Here is a 19,997-nt window from a genome sequence, read left to right on the forward strand (position 1 = left end):
ACATATACACGGTAAACATTCAGTGCTGTTGGACATACGACAGACAACAGATAGAGGTTTTTCTGGCATTTTCCAACTTCGGCGTCCTGGAGGTTGTGCTCGATTCCAGGCACATGAGGGTGCTGTCGCTCCATTCTCTATGACAACGAGCCCTTTCCTCCTTGTTCTTTGATCGCTGGCATTTCTGGTATTACCTTTTTTATGGTACTGTAAAATACCTTTGACTGTGTGGATCATAATAAACTATGGCATGTTCTTGGTGGTCTGGGGATACCAAGTCACCTTGTCTGTCTCCTGAGAAATATAAAGACCACAGTAAGAACAGACCACGGAACATCAGACTGGTTCAAGATTGGGAAAGGAGTGCGGCAGGACTGCATACTTTCACCCTCCCTATTCAACTTGTTCGCAGAACACATCATGCGATGTGCGGGGCCGGAGTTAAAATTGCTGGAAGAAACATGAACAACCTTAGGTATGCAGATGACACCACTCTGATGGCCGAAAGCGAGGAGGAGCTGAGGAGCCTTATCACCAAGGTGAACAAAGAAAGTGCAAAAGCTGGGTTGCAGTTAAACATCAAGAAAACCAAGATCATGGCAACTACACCTATTGATAACTGGCAAATAGAAGAAGAAAACGTGGAGGCAGTGACAGACTTTATATTTCTAGGCGCGAAGATCACTGCAGATGCAGACTGCAGCCAGGAAATCAGAAGACGTTTCCTTCTTGGGAGGAGAGCAATGGCCAACCTTGACAAAATAGTGAAGAGCAGAGACATCACACTGGCAACGAAGGTCCGCATAGTCAAAGCAATGGTATTCCCCATGGTAATCTATGGATGCGAGAGCTGGACCATAAGGAAGGCTGAGCAAAGGAAAATAGATGCCTTTGAACTCTGGTGCTGGAGGAAAATCCTGAGAGTGCCTTGGACTGCAGGAAGATCCAACCAGTCCATCCTCCAGGAAATAATGCCCAGTGGCTGCTCACTGGAGGGAAGGATATTAGAGGCAAAGCTGAAGTATTTTGGCCACATCATGAGGAGACAGGAAAGCTTGGAAAAGATCACAATGCTGGGGAAAATGGAAGGAAAAAGGAAGAGAGGCCGATCAAGGGCAAGATGGATGGATGGTATCCTTGAAGTGACTGGCTTGACCTTGAAGGAACTGGGGGTGGTGATGGCCGACAGGGAGCTCTGGTGTGGACTGGTCCATGAGGTCACAAAGAGTCAGAGACGACTAAATGACTGAGCAGCAGCAAAATACCTCCCTGCTCAAGTGGTGCCTAATTTCTCTACTCAGAGCTACAGCTGTTTTCAAGTTGCTTGTGTGGACAGTGAGCTGGGCTCATCTCGATCCCGACCCAGGCTTTGAACTGCCAACCTTTCAGTTGGCAAGATCTGTTGCTGCCCTTGTTAATTGTATAACGGCATTGAATATTTTCCATATATGTATTCTGTAATGTATTCTGAGTCCCCTTGAGGAGATAGAGCGGAATATAAATAAAGTATATTATTATATTGTATGACACAGCAAACAAGACAGATATGCTGGATTTCGTATCACAAATTTACAATTTGAACACTTCCCAAGTGTCTAGGACTGTGTGATGTATTTTCGGATGATGCACGCAGATCCCAGTAGAGTGGCCTTTTGCAGTTGGCAGATTGTAATTTTGTCAATGTCTACGTATATTATTATTATTATTATTATTATTATTATTATTATTATTGTGTACTTTATATAATGTTTATGATGGTGTGTTTTTAGCTATGTTGTGAACCTTGATTCATGAGGAGAGATGGGTAAGAAGTAAAATTGTTGTTGTTAAGTTTCAGCCCATAGCTTCTCATGCAGCAACTGAGCTAAAAAAAATATTCCCTATTCCTGATCCTCTGCAAAACTCAATAACATATACTGATGTAGTGTTCGCCCTCCATATTTGCAGGTTTACCTTTTGTGGATTGGGTTAATATGTTCTCTTTAAGAATCCCTAGGTTCGTGAGTGTGACTATGGCCAGCTTCCAGTGATACTGGAAACATTTGATACAATAGGAAAAGAAAATGGTAAATAGGAAATAGGTTTCTGTGCATTTGGCAGTATGGCCTTTACATCTTCAAAGAGAGGAGAAAAAGATTAAACAATAGATAATACGAAAGCCTAACATCACCATTCAACCTAATCAAGTATTATTGGCATCAGCTAGCCAATTGCTTCATCAAGAAGATTTGAATGAAGAAATATCTTTCTGCTTTGGATCCAGTAGAGTTGCTGCAGGCATTATAAAGCCACATTCAGCTCTCCTTTTGCACCATGGATGGAGGAATGGATGCTTTGGAATGACTTTCACAATTGCATTTATTTGGTCGATTCTGCGTCAGTTCATAGTGCCATCACGGAGCCCTTCCACATTATACAATTCAAGGGTTATGGTTCTACTTTAACAATGGATGGATGCCTGAAATGTGTAGTTTGATGAACTCTTGAGCCAGAGAGATCTAGTATCCCTAAGCTACAAATCTCAGGATCCCATACTATGCAGCAATTGGGCTTAAAGTGGCATGATAGTGCCATAACAGGCCATCTACTAACTATAACAAACCTTGATACAGGGGAGAAATTCTTGAACTAATCAGAGACATAACTCCAAGACATTCATCTCCAATCAATGCCAACACAGATTTATTATTATGTTTCGTGGATGAGGTAATTAATAATACGGAGTTCAGCAGTTACAAAATGAATGCAGTTTCATTGATACTGGAAATGCAGTGACTCATGAACTAGTACTAAATTTACAATGCTGTTCAAGAAAATTAAGAAAACGACAGTAGTGTATGACGAATGTACTTTTTGAGAGGCTCTTCAAACCAATTTATTGAGAAATAGACTCTGTTTACAAAGCAGCAAACAAGGAGTGAGATGGCAGAGGATCAATCTCTGGAGAGCTGACCATATCCACTCCAAAACAGTTTGCATCAACCAGTCTCAATAGTAAATAAACATATATTATTTTCAGGGCAGTGCTCTCACTCTGAGATTCCTCCCGTCATTCTGAAACTTGGGGACTCAGGCCCAGCTCCTGAGATCTATACAATCCTGAGAGAGTTTGGAATGCTGAGATGTTTCCAATGCAGTATCTGATACATGTTATCAGCTTTTGTCCATTGGGTGTTGTTGGTAAAAGATAAAGTAAATGCTCATGTTAGGTGCTGAACGTTCTAGATGGATATCCTTTTGTTACAACACAAAGTCTAGTCTTAGTCTTTTGGAAAGGTTTCTCCACAAACTACCATGGTTTACCAAATGAAAGGTCATTCTCAGTAGTTTCTTTCATAGGTTGTGGGCCAGGCTTGGTGATGGGACTGGTTGTCAAGCCCTGAAGAAAGAACTTCTCCTCCATCGGAGATCTGGCAAAACCGTAGCTGCCGTCTGGCTGAGCGATGAGGCTACCGTCACAAACCATGTGGGATCCCATCTGGCCAGCCTTGGAGCCCTGAAGCTTGGCTTGCTTCTTCATCTTGTAGCGATGGTTTTGGAACCAGATCTTCACCTGGTTCGGGGTGAGGCGGGTCACGGTGGCCAGGTGCTCGCGCTCTGGAGCAGTCAGGTATTTCTGCATCTCAAAGCTCTTCTCCAGTTCGTGGACTTGGGCCCGGGAGAAGAGCACCCGCCGCTTCCGCTTGGAGGGGTTCCCCGCGAAGAATTGGGGGGACTTGATCATCTCGCTGAGGTAGCCCAGGCAGTCCACTCCAGGCATGCTGTAGCTGGGGGTCCCCACATATCTGGAGACTGGGGGGAAAAGCAACAGGACCCATAAAACAGTGTCCCCAAATCAGAGCTTGGCAAAGATCTGGTTATATAGTTCGACAATGGGGATCTCCCAGCCAACTATCTATCAGTGTGTCTGTCTGTCCATTCATCCATCCATCCATCTATCTCTCTATCCAGCTACAGTAGAGTCTCACTTATCCAACATTTGCTTATCCAACGTTCTGGATTATCCAACACATTTTTGTAGTCAATGTGTTCAATACATCGTGATATTTTGGTGCTAAATTCGTAAATACAGTAAGTACTACATAGCATTACTACATATTGAACTACCTTTTCTATCAAATTTGTTGTATAACATGATGTTTTAGTGCTTAATTTGTAAAATCATAACCTAATTTGATGTTTAATAGATTTCTCCTTAATCTCTCCTTGTTATCCAACGTATTTGCTTATCCAATGTTCTGCCGGCCTGTTTATGTTGGATAAGTGAGACTTGTCTATCATCTGTCTGTCTGTCTGCCTGCCTGCCTGTCTTATCTATCTATCTATCTATCTATCTATCTATCTATCTATCTATCTATCTATCTATCTATCCTCTCTCCCTCTATCCCTCTATTCCTTGATCCATCAGTCCACTCACCCACCCATCTATTTATTTGCGATATTTATTTATTTATTTGCAGCGTTTATATTCCGCCCTTCTCACCCCGAAGGGGACTCAGGGCAGATCACATTACACATATAGGCAAGCATTCAATGCCTTTTTAACACAGAACAAAGACAAACAAACATAGGCTCCGAGCGGGCCTCGAACTCATGACTTCCTGGTCAGAGTGATTCATTGCAGTTAATTGCACTTGCTTGCTCTCCCGCCTGCGCCACAGCCCGGGCCCATTTCTATCCTGCCTTCCTCCACCCCGAAGGGGACTCAAGGTAGCTTACATATCGGCAGCTATTTGATGCCTAAAAACAGTACAAATTTAAAAACAATTAAAATGGGATAATAAAATACAGTTAAAACAATAAGAGACATTTTTAAACTATACAATTGCAAATGATCACATAATCCACAAGCATAATCTGGGCCTTTCCTGTGGTCAGTACACGTCAATCCATATCTATTTATTACATAGATTCACCAAAGGCTTGGCCCCAGAGCCACGTTTTACTCTTTTACGGAAGCTCAAGGAGGAGGGGGCCGATCTCATATCCCTGGGGAGGGAGTCCCATAGCTGAGGGGCCACCACTGAGAAGGCCCTGTCTCTTGTCCCCACCAGACACACCAGCGGAGAAGGTGGGACCGAGAGCAGGGCCTCCCCAGATGATCTTAAACTCTGTGATGGTTCGTAGAGGGAGATATGTTGAGACAGGTAAGCTGGGCCAGAACCGTTTAGGGCTTTATAGGCTAAAGCCAGCATTTTGAAGCAGACTGGCAGCCAGTGGAGCTGATGTAATGGGAGGTTGTGTGCTCCCTTTACTTTTCTGTTTTTACAATAAAATGTTTGCTTTTACTCCGGACTCTTGTGTGATGCTCTGGCCAGACGTGGCTTCAGTTCTGGGCTGCGACACTACCTACCCATCCATCCCTTCATCCATCTTCCTATCATCTATCTATTATCATCTATCTATCTATCTATCTATCTATCTATCTATCTATCTATCTATCTATCTATCTATCTATCTATCCCTTTTCAATACCCACCTACCTACCTATCAATCCTTCCATCCACCTTCCTGTCATTTATCTATTCATCCCTTCATGCATCCACAATCCACCCACCTATCTATAATCATCATCATCATCATCATCATCTTGATTTATATCCCGCCACCATCTCCCCGAAGGGACTTGGGGCAGCTCACAGAAGCACTTCAAGTGCCGCATATAAACAATAAATAAGTATATACACAGTGACATAAGTATAAAAACAACAACGCACATAAAATCCCAGCTAATAAAATTGTAAAAAATTATAAAATTTCCCAAAGCACAGTAGAACTTGTGAGTACTGTAGTAACAATCAAAGTGCAAAGTGACATAATTGATGGATCATTGATTTTGGAATACAGTAGAGTCTCACTTATCCAAGCTAAACGGGCCGGCAGAAGCTTGGATAAGCGAATATCTTGGATAATAAGGAGGGATTAAGGAAAAGCCTATTAAACATCAAATTCGGTTATGATTTTACAAATTAAGCACCAAAACATCATGTTATACAACAAATTTGACAGAAAAGGTAGTTTAATTCGCAGTAATGTTATGTTGTAATTACTGTATTTACGAATTTAGCACCAAAATATCATGATATATTGAAAACATTGACTAGAGAAATGGCTTGGATAATCCAGAAGCTTGGATAAGCGAGGCTTGGATAAGTGAGACTCTACTGTACTTGCATATAAATACCACTGACAAGCACATACAGTATTTTGGTGCATCAAGTGTCAGACCTGTTTCTGGGTATGTTTGACCTGCTAATTCCAAAAATGGCACCAAGTTTCCCCCTTTCAGCTCTAGTTTTTGAGATACAGAATATATTCCACCTCTCAATTGCCATCTGCTCACCCACAGAAAATCAGGATAACCATCCTTAAGAAATTTTCTAGAGCTAATGTGGCCTATCCAATGCATGTTTTTGAATCAGTGTCCCAAATAACTCCAGGAACAGGCCTAAAAACCAAAACATCAAGATTTTGTTGTTGTTGGTTGTACTGTGTAATGAGTTATCGTAGCTAAAGATGACACCCATTAACGTTTCCTATACACCTTATGCAGATAGCTTGAAGGTAATTTTATACACACTAATTTTTAAAAAATTTGGGTGTGGAACAAGACTGGTGTGCAATGAATCATCAGAAAACAAAGGTGTCACTATCTCAGCCAATTCTGGAGTATGTTCAATCCATACTAGCAAAAAAATGCATCTTTCTGTATTATAACTCAAATGAAACAGGTCATACTAAGACATCAAGAAATGTAGCTATACCACTGAGATTAAGTGGGGAAAATGCATTTATATTCCTAAATAACATAAATGTATAACATAACTGTATAACCAGTGGAAATTGTAGTTTTTTTAAAAGATCTTTTCTGAGATTGCTTATCGTTTCCTGGCAAAGATGTCCAGGTTCAATGCCAGAGACTACTTGCATACCTATAATTCTCCAAATACGATAAGGCAAGGTGAAGTTCTTTTTTGCTGTGTCCTTCTTTAGCCGTGAACTAACAAGTCCGCTCATTAGATATTTATCACAGAAGTGATAGATAACATCAACATCAATGACCAGTTTTAGACATCATGAATCCATGCCTCCAAACTATAGATCAGACATGGGCAAACTTCAGCCTTCCAGGTGTTTTAGACTAGGAGGGCCAAAGTTTGCCCATGCCTGCTATAGGTAAAGGTTTCCCCTGACATCAAGTCTAGTCGTGTCTAACTCTGGGGGTTGGTGATCATCTCCATTTCTAAGCTGAAGATCTGGCGTTGTCTGTAGACACTTCCAAGGTCATGTGACTGGCATGACTGCATGGAGCGCTGTTATCTTCCCATTGGAGAGGTACCTATTGATCTACTCACATTTGCATGTTTTCGAACTTCTAGGTTGGCAGAAGCTGGAGCTGACAGCAGGAGCTCACTCCGCTCCCCGGATTTGAACTGCCGACCTTTCGGTCAACAAGTTCAGCAGCTCAGCGGTTTAACCCACTGCACCATTGGGGGCTCTTATAGCACCATACCCATCTTATTTCCCCTAATATGAGAAAATGACTGCTATGACCATGAGTCTTGTAGCCAGATGTTTCTGGCATCCTCTTACTTGGATGGCTCAGCAGACAACCTGAACACCCAAAGAGAAGAAAGATGGATCTCCTTGCGCACTGAGAGATAAGAACGGTCTGAAGAGATGAGAGCATCACTTACTGGAAGAGTAGGCTCCGTCTGGGGTGCCCGCTGAATACCAATCTCCATTCCTGAAGTTGTCTTGAGGATATGCAGGCAGCTCCGCTGGGCCTGGGTACGTTCCTGAGCAACACCCCAGCACCGAATTCTGGGAGACGTAGTGGTGCGTGATGGAGAACCGGGAACCCCCCATGTTAGGCTGGTGGGCAACTCCGCTGGGCATAAACTGGGCAAAGTCTTCTAAGGCTTCTATTGAGAACCCTTTGAGGTCTTCCATGGGATCTGGTTTGAAAAGGCAGGAGGATGGGGGTTTGTCTCCACACCGCGACTGGCCTTTCTTTCCAAATAAACCTTTTGTATGCCAGGGATGCTGGCGGGGACTGGGCCACTCTCTTCCTTTCTACCTTATCAGGGATTAAGGACTCCACCTCCCACAGTGGAGCCACCCCTTCTTCTTCTTCAATAGCTTAACCAAACAGTCAGACTGAAGATGTAGCCAATTCTCAGAGCTAATGGGAGCCACAACTGGTTCGAAAACACTGAGGAAGATCGAGAGCAAAAAGAGATTCCGTTCTTGAATATTCATTCGGTGAAAGTTTGAATCTCCTAAGAATATCAGCATTGTGTTGCCGAATGCTTTCATGGCCGAAATCACTGGGTTGCGGTGTGTGGCCATGTTGCAGAAGCATTCTCTCTTGATGTTTCGCCCACATCTATGGCAGGCATCCTCAGAGGTTGTGGGGTCAGTTGGAAATGAGGCAAGTGAGGTGTATATAACTGTGGACTGCCCATGTTGAGAGAAAGAACTCTTGTCTTTTTAAGGAAAGTGTGAATGTTGCAACTGGCCGCCTTGATTAGCATTGAATGGCCTTGCAGCTTCAAAGTCTGGCTGCTTCCTGCCTGGGGTGATCCTTTGTTGGGAGGTGTTAGCTAGCCCTGATTGTTTCCTGTCTGGAATTCCCCTGTTTTCTGAGTGTTGCTCTTTATTTACTGTCCTGATTTTAGAGTTTTTTAATGCTGACAGACAGACATTGTTCATTTCCATGGTTTCCTCCTTTCTGTTGAAATTGTCCACCTGCTTGTGGATTTCAATGGCTTATCTGTGTAGTCTGACATGGTGGTCCAGCCTTTCTCAGCCGCTATCAGGACCTCAAGATTGAACTTCAAAGACTCTGGCAGAAACCAGTGCAGGTGGTCCTGGTGGTGATCGGCACATTGGGTGCCGTGCCAAAAGATCTCAGCCGGCATTTGGAAACAATAGACATTGACAAAATTACTATCTGCCAACTGCAAAAGGCCACCCTGCTGGGATCTGCGTGCATCATCTGAAAATACATCACACAGTCCTAGACACTTGGGAAGTGTTCGACTTGTGATTTTGTGATATGAAATCCAGCATATCTATCTTGTTTGCTGTGTCATAATAAAATAATAATAATAATTGTATTTGTTACTCACCTCTCCCTCTGGCTTGAATGTCTTCCCTTAGTCTTCCATTGCTGCCTACCCATATTAATATGTCTGTGCGCATTCAGAAGAAGACCTACAAGTCACTCTAAACACCTTTGCAGAAGCATACGAGAAACTCAGCCTCTCACTGAACATCGAGAAAACCAAAGTGCTCTTCCAGCAATCGTCAGCCAATCCCTCTACAATGCCAGGATTACAGATTAATGGTGTAGCATTAGAAAATGTTGACCATTTCCGCTACCTTGGCAGCCACATCTCCACAAAAGTCAATATTGACACTGAAATACAACATCTCCTGAGCTCTGCGAGTGCAGCATTTTTCCGAATGAAGCAGAGAGTGTTTGAGGATCAGGACATCTGTAGGGATACCCAAGGGGCTTGTTTATAAAGCTATTGTCCTCCCAATCCTGTTATACACCTGTAAATGTGGACTGTTTACAGACGTCACACTCAACTCCTGGAAAAATTCCACCAGCGTTACCTCCGAAAATCTCTTGGGAAAACAGGCGGACAAATGTCAGCATGCTGGAAGAAGCAAAGACCACCAGCATTGAAACAATGACGTTTCGCCATCAACTCCACGTTGTCCGAATGCCCGATCATCATATCCCAAAGGAGTTACTCTACTCCCAACTCAAGAATGGAAAATGAAATGAGATTTAAAGATGGGCTTAAAGTTAACCTTAAAAATTGTGGCATGGACACCGAGAACTGGGAAGCCCTGGCCCCTGAGTGCTGTAACTGGAGGTCAGCTGTGACCAGCAGTGCTGCAGAATTTGAAGAGACACGAATGGAGGTCGAAAGGGAGAAATGTGCCAAGTGGAAGGCACATCAAGCCAATCCTGACCAGGACCACCTTCCTCCTGGAAACCGATGTTCTCACTGCGGAAGAACCTGCGGGCCAAGAATAGGTCTCCACAGCCACCTACGCATCCACCACCAAGACACTACATTTGGAGGGCCATCATCGTCGGGTTACGAGGGATCACCTAAGTAAGTACGTAATTGCTGCCCACTCCATTTTAATATGCGTTGATTATGTTTGTAATCATTTCAATTCCAATTTTTAACTGAATCGTCCCATGTTTTTAGCTTTCGCGCTACATGTCATTTTAGCTATTTTGTTTTAACTTATGAGCTACGCTGCATCCCATATTGAGATATAAATTAAATATATAAGGAGCAAGCAAGCAAGCAAACCTTGGACGATATAGATTTAGGATTGATCTTTGGTGGTGTGAGAGATCTGGCTCATAAACAGAACCCTGAGAAAATGCTGAGTTGTGTTTCTTTTTCTCTGCAGCAAAACCGGCTTTCAGCGTTGGAGTTTTCAATTTGACATCTTAAAATATGCAACAGCTTCCTATTATTTATTCATGTTTAGAGCTTGTTCTTTCATTGGGTTCCTGGTGGCTCTCCATCTATCTTCCTTGGTCAGATCCATGCCGTCTTGGCTTCAGTGATGCTGCTGTATTCTTTTTTGTCTTCCTGGATCATTCATTGGACTCTGATCAAGTTTGGCTCCTTTTTTTCCACGGGGGAAGGAATGAAATGCCTTAGTTGCATTAATGATTTTAGGAAAGAATGAGCCAGCTAAATCTGACAGCCTTCTGACAACGATTCTTTTTTATTTCCTGGATTCGCTGCACAAGCAAAGAGAGGAAAGCTATAAATAAATATCAGTGGCTTAAACAGGGAGCTTCACTACTGCAAAAGCTTGGTAGGGAGCAAAACTTTACCTTTGTTGTGTCTTTTCTTTTGTAGCAATCACACTTTTTGCTGACACGAAAGTCACACTGTGGCATCTTGAAAATGGTGAGAAATCTTTTTCGGAGTGAGAAAACACTGAAAGTTCACAAACAAGAAGCAGGTAGAATCTTGTGAATGAGTCTTCTGAGGCTGTTAATAATAATTAATAATGATGAAATCAGGAGAGGAAGGAAGAATCCTCGTGAGGAGGGCTCGCTGGAAGATTTATATAGAAAGAGAATCAGGGAGATTGATGAGGAATCTTCTGAGGAAGTTTCATGTGAGGATTTGGGAGAGGGTGTTGAGGTGGAAATGGATGCTGAGGAACCAGTGGTGACGGAGGAAGCTGGCATAGATTGGGCACGGGCTCCAGAAGGGCTTGGGGAGGAATCTGGATCCATGGATGCTGTTGATGCTGGAAAGGCTTGGGTATCTTCAGAAGCAGATCCCACATAGTCTGCCTGGAGGAATGAGGGTGGTTCCACAGGTGTGGACAGTGTGGGCAGAATGATATTGATTCTGATGAAGAGCTTGGGACGCCTGATCCAAGGGTGTTGGCTGTTTGGAGCTCAGATTCTGATGAAGAATTTGGGACACCTGACCCTAGGGCGTTAGAAGTTTGGACGCCCAAGGAAACCTAAATAAATTGGGGATGTTTGGCCACTATGCTTTGCGTGTGGCAAGGTGTTGCTGGGCACCATTGGGTTTCCTGTACGTGATTCTGAAGACTGGCTTGGGACTTTGCAACAGATGTAAGTTTGATCCGGGTTACTCTACAACGGAGGGCTGGAATTGTGTGGGTTTCCCTGGACTGCATTGTTATTACTATTTTGCATTAGCTGCTGTTCGCCTTCATTGTTCTGGCTCTCTGTGCCATTCCGTGACGTGGACCTTCTTTTGATGACTTCAACTCCTTGGACTGGAATTCAACTCGGCTTTGCTCTTCGCTCCCAAAAGTGTTGTGGCGTTGTTCTCAATTCCGTGGCTGCTTTCTGTTGCTGACTACTGGCTTCGCTTGTGACCCTGACGCTGGCTGCTTATCCTGACTTCGGACCGGCTTGACAACGTTTTCCTGCTCTGCTCCTTTAACTACTAGCTTGGCCTTCGCTCCAGCAGCGGTTTGCTGCGGGCTCGTCAGCGTCTTTCTGTTCCGCTTGCTTTGCTGCTCTCAACAAAGAGTTCTCCAGCCCGGTTTGGGTGTTTGTTTTGGTTCAAAGCTACTTTCGTACTCCTGAATTTTGGGAAGGTTTTGGGGGCTTCGTAGCTATTTGCTTTTGTTTGTTTCACCATTTCAAGCCTGTTTTGTGTTTTTGGGCTGAGTTCAAGTATTTTATGTTTAGTCCGGATTTTATCTCTGGTTAATCCGAATTATATGTCAGTGCGTGTTTTTGGCATTTCTCCTGTTTTAACTACTTAATAACACTGAAATTTAAGTGTTTTAAGTTTCTGCTAATTCTTTGAACTATTTTTGGGCTATTACTTTAATAAACTATATTTTGCTCTCAGTTGGCGTCTGACTTTTGACATAGAAGTTGCACCTTTCTTTGGAAACTTCAAATGTTTGCAGTACAGGGAGAAAAAAGTTTTATTTATTTATTTACAGTATTTATATTCCGCCCTTCTTACCCCAAAGGGGACTCAGGGCGGATCACAACGCACATATACATGGCAAACATTCAATGCCATTAGATATGCAACATATAGACAGACAAAGAGGTAATTTAACATTTTCCAGCTTCCAGCTTCATGAGGGTATGCCCAATTTCGGCCACAGGGGGAGCTGCCGCTTTACCGTCCACTTACGACACCGAGTCCTTGATGGAGTACTTCTTCATTCTTCTGCACGCTGCTGGAAATTTTTTTTTATGGTGTCACAAATTAGTTAAATTAGCCTCCCCGCATAAAGTGGTACCTAAATTTTCTACTCGACAGATGCAACTGTCTTTTGAGCTGCATAGGTTGACAGCGAGCTAGGCTGTTAATGATCAGGAGCTCAATCCAACTGCTTCGAACTCATGACCTCTCTGTCTGTAGTGATTTATTGCAGTTGGCTACTAACCAGCTGCGCCACAGCCCGGTCCATAATGCAATTGAATGCAATTTAAATTCGATAATGCAATGTACACAGGACTCTCCTGGTGCTCTTCTATTCAAGAACTAACACATGTGTTTAGGTGTAGCAATATAGTTTACCCTTCAAACATTTCATGAATGAAAATTTGGACATATGGCCAAGCAATATCAGAGTGTAGTCAAGAAGATAAAAGTTGTTTATAAAGAATTATAACAATTGTGTTGTTGTTATGATCTTTATTGATATTATTATTATTATTATTATTATTATTATTATTATTATTATTATTATTATTTTGTGTTGTTGAAGGCTTTCACAGGTCGGAATCTCTGGGTTGCTATGAGTTTTGCAGGCTGTATGGCCATGTTCGAGACGCATTCACTCCTGATGTTTCACCTACATTCATGGCATGCATCCTCAGAGGTTGTGAGGTTTGTTGGAAACTAGCCAAGTGGGGTTTACATATCTGTGGAAAATCCAGGGTGGGGAAAAGAACTCTTGTCTGTTTGAGGCAAATGTGAATGTTGCAATTGGCCGCCTTGATTAGTATTGAATGGCCTCAGTTTCAAAGCCTAGCAGTTTCCTGCCTGGGGGAATCCTTTTTGGGAAGTGTTAGCTGGCTCTGATGAAATGAAATGAAAAGTGGACTGAGAGATTATTAATTGGGACTGTCTCTGCCCAATCAGAACAGTTGGAAGAAGTTATAATGCAGATATATAGGCACCTTCAACCCTTCCTAAATATTGTTCAGCTGCAACTGACATCATCCCTCGCCATTGTCTTCAATGGTCAGATCAGTTCCCCTTGATTTTTGTGGACTTCTGGATACTCAGGATGTCACCTACCAGAATTCGCTGAAATGACTAAGCCAAAATTCAAAACATCTGGAAGACAAAAGCTTCAGAATTGCTGGCTTTTCATTCTAATTGGGTTAACTTTATTGAACCCCTAGCAGGTCAGTTTTATATCTTTTGCACTGGTAAAACCACACAGTGCCTAAAGCACAAATATTCATCTCGGAATTGCCTTAAAGACTTCCTCTTACAGCCTAATTTTTAAAGATTGATATGGGAAGTTCTGTGCAATCCGCTGCACTGGAAATACGGGATGCTGTTGTTTCCTTAGGATCCACTAGGAGGGAGTAAAAACTAATGATTGTGTTGTCAAAGGCTTTCATGGCCGGGATCACAGGGTTGTTGTATGTCTTTCGTACTGGGTGGCCATGTTCCAGAAGTATTCTCTCCTGACGTTTCGCCCACATCTATGGCAGGCATCCTTGTGAGGTATGGATAAACTAAGTAAGGAAAGGAAAGAATATATATCTGTGTAGAGTCCAGGGCAGGGGTCCCCAAACTAAGGCCCGGGGGCCGGATGTGGCCCATCGAAGCCATTTATCCGGCCCACATGGCACAAGGGCAGAAGGGGGTTGGGCTAAATGGCCCAAGGGGTCTCTTCTTCTCTTCTAACTCTTATTATTATTATTATTATTATTATTATTATTATTATTATTATTATTATTATTATTAACATTGAGGCTGGGAGGCCATCTGTCAGGGGTGCTTTGCTTGTGCTTTGGGTGCACAAAGGCAGAAGGGGGCTGGACTCAGTGGCCCAAGGGCTCTCTTCCAACCCTCTTTATTATTATTATTATTATTATTATTATTATTATTATTATTATTATTATTAACATTGAGGCTGGGAGGCCATCTGTCAGGGGTGCTTTACTTGTGCTTTGGGTGCACAAAGGCAGAAGGGGGCTGGACTCAGTGGCCCAAGGGCTCTCTTCCAACCCTCTTTATTATTATTATTATTAACATTGAGGCTGGGAGGCCATCTGTCAGGGTTGCTTTGCTTGTGCTTTGGGTGCACAAAGGCAGAAGGGGGCTGGACTCAGTGGCCCAAGGGCTCTCTTCCAACCCTCTTTATTATTATTATTATTATTATTATTATTATTATTATTATTATTAACATTGAGGCTGGGAGGCCATCTGTCAGGGTTGCTTTGCTTGTGCTTTGGGTGCACAAAGGCAGAAGAGGGCTGGACTCAGTGGCCCAAGGGGTCTCTTCCAACCCTCTTTATTATTATTATTATTATTATTATTATTATTATTATTATTATTATTATTAACATCAAGGCTGTATTTGTTCCCGTTTTGTTTGTTTTTTTTACTTCAAAATGAGGCATGTGCAGAGTGCATAGGAATTTGTTCATAGTTTTTTTTAGTTTTTTTTTTTAAACTCTAGTCTGGCCCTCCAACGGTCTGAGGGACCGTGGACTGGCCCCCTGTTTAAAAAGTTTGGGGACCCCTGGTCCAGGGTGTGGCAAGAGTCCTTTGTCACTGGGAAGCCAGCATTAATGTTTCAGTTAATCACCCTAATTAGCATTGGAAAAGTTTTTGTCTCTTGCCTGGGGGCATCCTTTGTTCAGAGTGCCCTCAGAGTGTTGGTTCCCATCTACTGTTTTGATTTTAGAGTTTTTTAATACTGGTAGCCAGATTTTGTTCATTTTCATGGTTTCCTCCTTTCCGTTGAAGTTGTCCACATGCTTGTGGATTTCAATGGCTTCTCTGTGTAGTCTGACATGATAGTTGTTGGAGTGGTCAAGCACTTCTGTGTTCTCAAATAATATACTGTGTCCAGGTTGGTTCATCAAGTGCTCTGCTATGGCTGATTTCTCTGGTTGAATTAGTCTGCAGTGCCTTTCATGTTCTTTGACTCGTGTTTGGACAATGCTGCGTTTTGTGGTCCCTATGTATACTTGTCCACAGCTGCATGGTATCCGGTAGACTCCTGCAGAGGACAGAGGATTCCTCTTGTCCTTGGCTGACCGTAGCATTTGTTGGATTTTCTTTGTGGGTCTGTAGATGGTTTGTAGGTTGTGCTTCTTCATCAGTTTGCCTATGCGGTTAGTAGTTCCCTTGATGTATGGTAAGAACACCTTTCCTCTGGGTGGATCTTTGTCTTGACTCTCATGGCTTGTTCTTGGCCTTGCAGTTCTTCTGATGTCTGTGGTGGAGTCTCCATTGGCCTGTAGAGCCCAGTTTAGGTGGTTTAGTTCACCTTGGAGGAGGTGAGGTTCGCAGATTCTTTGTGCACGGTCTGTCAAGGCTTTGATTGTGCTTCTTTTTTGACTTGGGTGATGGTTGGTGTTTTTATGAAGGTATCTATCTGTGTGCGTAGGTTTCCTTACTTAGTTTATCCATACCTCACAACCTCTGAGGATGCCTGCCATAGATGTGGGCGAAACATCAGGAGAGAATACTTCTGGAACATGGACACACAGCCCGAAAGACATACAACAACCCAACTAATGATTGCTTTGGTGTGACATGTTCTCCAGCATTTAATACATGAGCCCGAGATAATATGTGTGGCCAAGCCATATCAGAGTGGGATCAAGAAGAATGCAAAAGTTATGCATAAGGAAGCGAAGGCTAAGGCCCCTTTACACTGCCATATAAAATCCAGGACCAGACGCAGAGCTTTTTCTATTTCTGCCCTGGCCTTATGGAATGCCTTGCCGCCCCATATGAGAGCCATGCGTGAGTTAGGGCCTTTTACCCTCGCACTCAAGACCTGGCTCTTTACTAGAGCTTTTAATCTATGTTAATTTTATCAGTATTTGTATGTATATATTTTTATCCTTTACAATTTTATCTTGTAAATCGCCTAGAGCATCGTGGATGGAGGGCGATTAATAAGTAATTAAATGATGATGATGATGATGATCTCCTTTGAACTGGATTATATGGCAATGTAGAAGGTACTTAAGAAGGACTACAGTAGTTTGCTTTTTCCTGAGTCCTGGGAAGGGCAATCATTCACCCTATCATCCCTAATCTCCAGTGACTAAATGTGAATTACTTTTGCCCTGAGTTTGCAGCAATTAAAATAAGTTGAAGACAAAGACTGAAAAATGAGACATTTCAAAAGCATCTGGAAAACATGGGATAACTCTTATGATTCTAATAACCCAAAAAAGTGGGAGAATATGGTGTGCCTTTATTTACTTAAAATCAGATTATAACAGGTAAGAAAAAGGGTTAGATATGTGCTTTGAAACAGGTTTGTGTTTGAAATCCCATGATGCAGTCTCCCATGAGAAAGATGACGCAAATGGTCCCAAATATGTGTTTGAACCACAGAATTGTCAGCACATTGTACAAATGGGCCTTGTATTTGATGCCGACATCTTTTGCGATTGAGGCGCTACAGCACAAATCAGCTGTTCCAAGGCAGAACCAATGGAGTGATGCCCATGAAACCACAAACTATGTGCCGGCCTGATTTATCGAATCAAATCTGATTTGGATCAGAGCCGGAAAGCACAACAAAAAGCCATTGCTGGGGCCGAGTAATAGGTGTGTTCATCGTGTCTTCACACACATTCTAGACAAGGTTTAAGGCTCTTTCTTCTTCCCATGAGATTCTGCAGAACGTTTGGTCATGCCACCCAAAGCCATGCGTGCCTTGTTCGGAAAGATGAAAATGGCTGGAAGTGCAAAACCGTAGCAAAAGAGGAAGACCATATTACAAGTGATAGATGGGCCCCATTTACACTGTCATATAATGCAGTTTGACATTTTATTTATTTATCGTGTCAGAAGCGAATTTAGAATATAGTTATAATGTGTGTGTGTGTGTATTAAAAACCCACACACAAAGTTAAAAACTTGGAATTATACTAAATGTCCTTTGACCAGAAGCTGGCCACCTGAAGCCTCTGGTGTTGCTGTAAGAAGGCCCTCCATTCAGCATGTGGCGGGTCTCAAACTGCGATTTAGTAGGTGGCTTGTTCTTCTCCACACTTGCACTTTGTAGCCCCATTTCCTAAGATTGGCTCTGCATCTCGTGGTGCCAGAGCGCAGTCTGTTCAGCGCCTTCCAAGTCGCACAGTCTTCTGTGTGCCCAGGAGGGAGTCTCTCATTCAGTATCAGCCACTGATTGAGGTTCTGGGTTTTAGCCTGCCTCTTTTGGACTCTTGCTTACTGGAGTTTTCCTGTGAGTATCTCTGTACATCTTAGAAAGCTATTTCTTGATTTAAGGCACTGGGGTGCTAGTTGATATCCAAACAGAGACTGGTATAGGGTGTAGGCATCCTGTGATAATGCGGCATGTTTTAACATGGTGAGATAGGAGTCCACAGTGGGTTAAACCCTTGTGCTGGCAGGATAGCTTTCCTGAAGGTTACCGGTTCAAATCCAACCTGGGGAGAGCGTGGATGAGCTCCCTCTATCAGCTCCAGCTCCATGCGGGGACATGAGAGTAGCCTCCCACAAGGATGGTAAAACATCAAATCATCCCCTGGGCAACATCCTTGCAGACGGTCAAGTCTCTCACACCAGAAGCAACTTGCAGTTTCTCAAGTCACTCTAGACATGAAAAAAAAACCCATGGTGAGATGTATTCCACACTGGGCATGCGTATTCAGCAGAGTAGCAAAGCGCAAGGGCAGATGTCTTCACTGTGCCTGACTGTAATCCCTAAGTTGTGCCAGTCAGCTTTCGTATGATATTATTTCTATCACTCATGTTTTGCTTGATATTCAAGCAGTGCTTTTTGTAAAACAGAGCACGGTTCAGAATAACTCCCAGGTATTTTGATGTGCTGCAGAGCTCCAGTGGGATTCCTTCCCGGGTCATCCTCAGAGCTTGCGATGCTTGTCTGTTCTGAAAGTGAAAGCACATATCTGTGTTTTAGATGGTTTAGGAATCAGCTGTTTTCCCCTGTATTAGGCAGTAAGAGCACCTAAGGCTTTGGAGAGCACCTGTTCAACTATTTTAAAGCTCCTGCTCGAGAGGTGATGGCATGATCATCAGCATACATTAAATTCTCTGTCCCTTCTGGTTTGCAAATTCGAACTAGCAACCTTCAGGTCAGCAGTTCAGACAGCTTCTGACACGACCAATAAACATTTTTATAATTATATTATAATTTTTATAATATTATAATACAAAATTATAATATTAAATATAAAAATATTATGATATAAAATTTAAAAATATTATAATTTTATGACATTTTCTAAATGTTTAATCCTGTTCAAGGCTTTTGACACAATCAATACGCAATTTTATAATTACAGTAGAGTCTCACTTATCCAAGATAAACGGGCCGGCAGGACATTGGATAAGCGAAAATCTTGGATAATAAGGAGGGATTAAGAAAAAAGCCTATTAAACATAAAATTACATTATGATTTTACAAATTAAGCACCAAAACATCATGTTCTAGAAGAAATTGACAGAAAAAGCAGTTCAATACACAGTAATGTTATGTAGTAATGACTGTATTTACGAATTTAGCACCAAAACATTGCAACATTGACTACAAAAACAATGACTACCAAAAGGCAGACTGCCTTGGATAATACAGAATCTTGGATAAGTGAAGCTTGGATAAGTGAGACTCTACTGTATATTGCGATTTTTATAATATAATATTAAATTATAGTTAAAAATCATAATATTAAATATAAAAATATAATATAAAGTTAAAATTATTATATTATTACAGTAGAGTCTCACTTATCCAACATAAACGGGCTGGCAGAACGTTGGATAAGCGAATATGTTGGATAATAAGGAGAGATTAAGGAAAAGCCTATTAAACATCAAATTAGGTTATAATCTTACAAATTAAGCACCAAAATATCACAATGCATTGAACACATTGACTACAAAAATGCGTTGGATAATCCAGAACGTTGGATAAGTGAGACTCTACTGTATCTCTAAATGTTTAATCTTGTCAAACATGGGTAATTCTGATAACACTATGATACATATATAATACCACTACCAACCTTTGCACTTGCAAGACATGGCTGCTAATGTGAGCTTATATAAATTGGACGATACCATCGTGGGGGGGGGGGGACTTCTTTCTCCCTTTGCGGTGTTTTGTTCGCTTCGTCTTCATTTCATAATATCGAGTCGATGCCAAATCCACGATTGTATTTACAAGATTAAGGAAAGGGAGGAGAAAGAAGAGGTTCTTTTTTTTTCTCCCCACCTCTCTTTTTTCAG

General features: G+C 42.2%; 2 protein-coding genes across 3 annotated transcripts in view; one reads left to right on the forward strand and one right to left on the reverse strand.

The window, feature by feature from the left end:
- The window catches only part of LOC134293811 (uncharacterized), a 292,347-nt gene that overhangs the window by 205,431 nt on the left and 66,919 nt on the right, over positions 1-19,997 (forward strand). The window lies entirely within an intron of this gene.
- On the reverse strand, positions 2,661-19,917 carry LOC103279322 (thyroid transcription factor 1). 2 transcript variants are annotated; one of them, XM_062962856.1, is made up of 2 exons: positions 19,775-19,917; positions 2,661-3,792 (listed from the first exon to the last, which is right to left on the reverse strand). In XM_062962856.1, exons 1-2 carry the CDS (start codon positions 19,830-19,832, stop codon positions 3,290-3,292), a joined length of 561 nt encoding a protein of 186 aa, XP_062818926.1. In that variant the 5' UTR covers positions 19,833-19,917; the 3' UTR covers positions 2,661-3,289. The 2 variants fall into 2 exon arrangements, with proteins under 2 accessions (XP_062818926.1, XP_008112069.1); XM_008113862.3 differs by lacking the exon at positions 19,775-19,917 and adding an exon at positions 7,698-13,040.

The sequence above is a fragment of the Anolis carolinensis genome, unplaced genomic scaffold (assembly GCF_035594765.1).
Source record: "Anolis carolinensis isolate JA03-04 unplaced genomic scaffold, rAnoCar3.1.pri scaffold_10, whole genome shotgun sequence".
In the NCBI taxonomy this organism is placed as follows: domain Eukaryota; kingdom Metazoa; phylum Chordata; class Lepidosauria; order Squamata; family Dactyloidae; genus Anolis; species Anolis carolinensis.